The sequence below is a fragment of the Nanorana parkeri genome, unplaced genomic scaffold (assembly GCF_000935625.1).
Source record: "Nanorana parkeri isolate BGI_ZX_2015 unplaced genomic scaffold, ASM93562v1 scaffold3653, whole genome shotgun sequence".
Lineage (NCBI taxonomy): Eukaryota > Metazoa > Chordata > Amphibia > Anura > Dicroglossidae > Nanorana > Nanorana parkeri.
The window spans coordinates 32,690-33,951 of NW_017309921.1; the positions used below are offsets into that span (position 1 = coordinate 32,690).

The 1,262-nt window shown below is 55.4% G+C and overlaps 1 protein-coding gene across 1 annotated transcript in view; it reads left to right on the forward strand.

Annotated features, from left to right (window-relative positions):
- Positions 1-716: 716 nt before the first annotated feature.
- LOC108803372 (interferon regulatory factor 2-binding protein-like A) overlaps positions 717-1,262 on the forward strand; it is a gene marked incomplete at its 3' end in the record, with an annotated part of 3,111 nt that continues 2,565 nt past the window's right edge. The window contains exon 1 of the mRNA XM_018575220.1: positions 717-769. Coding sequence (XP_018430722.1) covers positions 717-769 — 53 coding nt within the window. The remainder of the gene's footprint in view (positions 770-1,262) is intronic.

The window sequence follows — 1,262 nt, forward strand, 5'->3', positions numbered from 1 at the left end:
CATCCCTCCTCCATCTTGTCCCCATCCCTCCTCCATCTTGTCCTCATCCTTCCTCCATCTTGTCCTCATCCCTCCTCCATCTTGTCCCCATCCCTCCTCCATCTTGTCCCCATCCCTCCTCCATCTTGTCCTCATCCTTCCTCCATCTTGTCCTCATCCCTCCTCCATCTTGTCCTCATCCTTCCTCCATCTTGTCCTCGCCCTCCCTGGCCCCCCTCGTCCTCCGCCATGATCTGATCTCCTCTTTTACACTGTGCGGTGATGTTGATGCTCTGGTATCGGTTCTGGAAAGTCGGGTCGGTTCTGGTTGCGTCTCCAGGGCGGTTCTGACACTTTGTACGCCGATGTTGTCAGGCTGGAAGGACTGTGGCGGACATGCTGGCTCTGTCATGTCGGTCCCTGGAAGGGGTTAAGTGTGTTTCCTGGGGTGGAGTCAGTTTTGCGCTCGTCTCTCGGTCTCCATAGCAACACAGAAAGGCATCCATCGGGAGGGGTCTGGCGGCGTGCCAGGGTGAGCGCTCCCCGGACTCCCACAATCCTCTGCTGGACATTTGCCCAACTAAAAACAAAATGGAACAAAACAACGTGAATAGAATGGTGTGTGTGTGTGTTTATCTCACCGCCGCCGTCACCACGCCCGGGAACATTCCCCGTCACCACACCCGGGGCCCATACAGGACTACCCATCCCCCCCCCCTGCACTTTACACCCGGGTCATGATTAAGAAATCAGTCACATCGACGTCACAGGAAGAGACTTGTGAGGACATGTAAATAAACACACACCCGTGACCAGGAGATCACCATACCAGAACTACAACTCCCAGCAGGTCTTATTTAAACGGTGTGATGGAGAACTACAACTCCCAGCATGTCCTATAGGAACAGGGTGAAGGGGAACACAGCTCCCAGCAGGTCCTATTTAAACAGTGTGATGGGGAACACATCTATAACAATATCGGGTGGTACTACTCCTCCCAGCATGCCCTATAACAATATCTGGCGTGGTACTACTCCTCCCAGCATGCCCTATCACAATATCAGGCGGTAGTACTACTCCCCTGAGCATGCCCTATAACAATATCAGGCGGTGGTACTACTCCCCCGAGCATGCCCTATAACAATATCAGGCGGTGGTACTACTCCTCCCAGCGTGCACCCCCCCTCCCCCCTCCTTGAAGCATGTGCTGCAGCAGGTCACGTGTCATCCAGCACACACGTGCGCCGAGGGGCCGCAGACGGGGCGGGGCTCTGGCAGCGCGC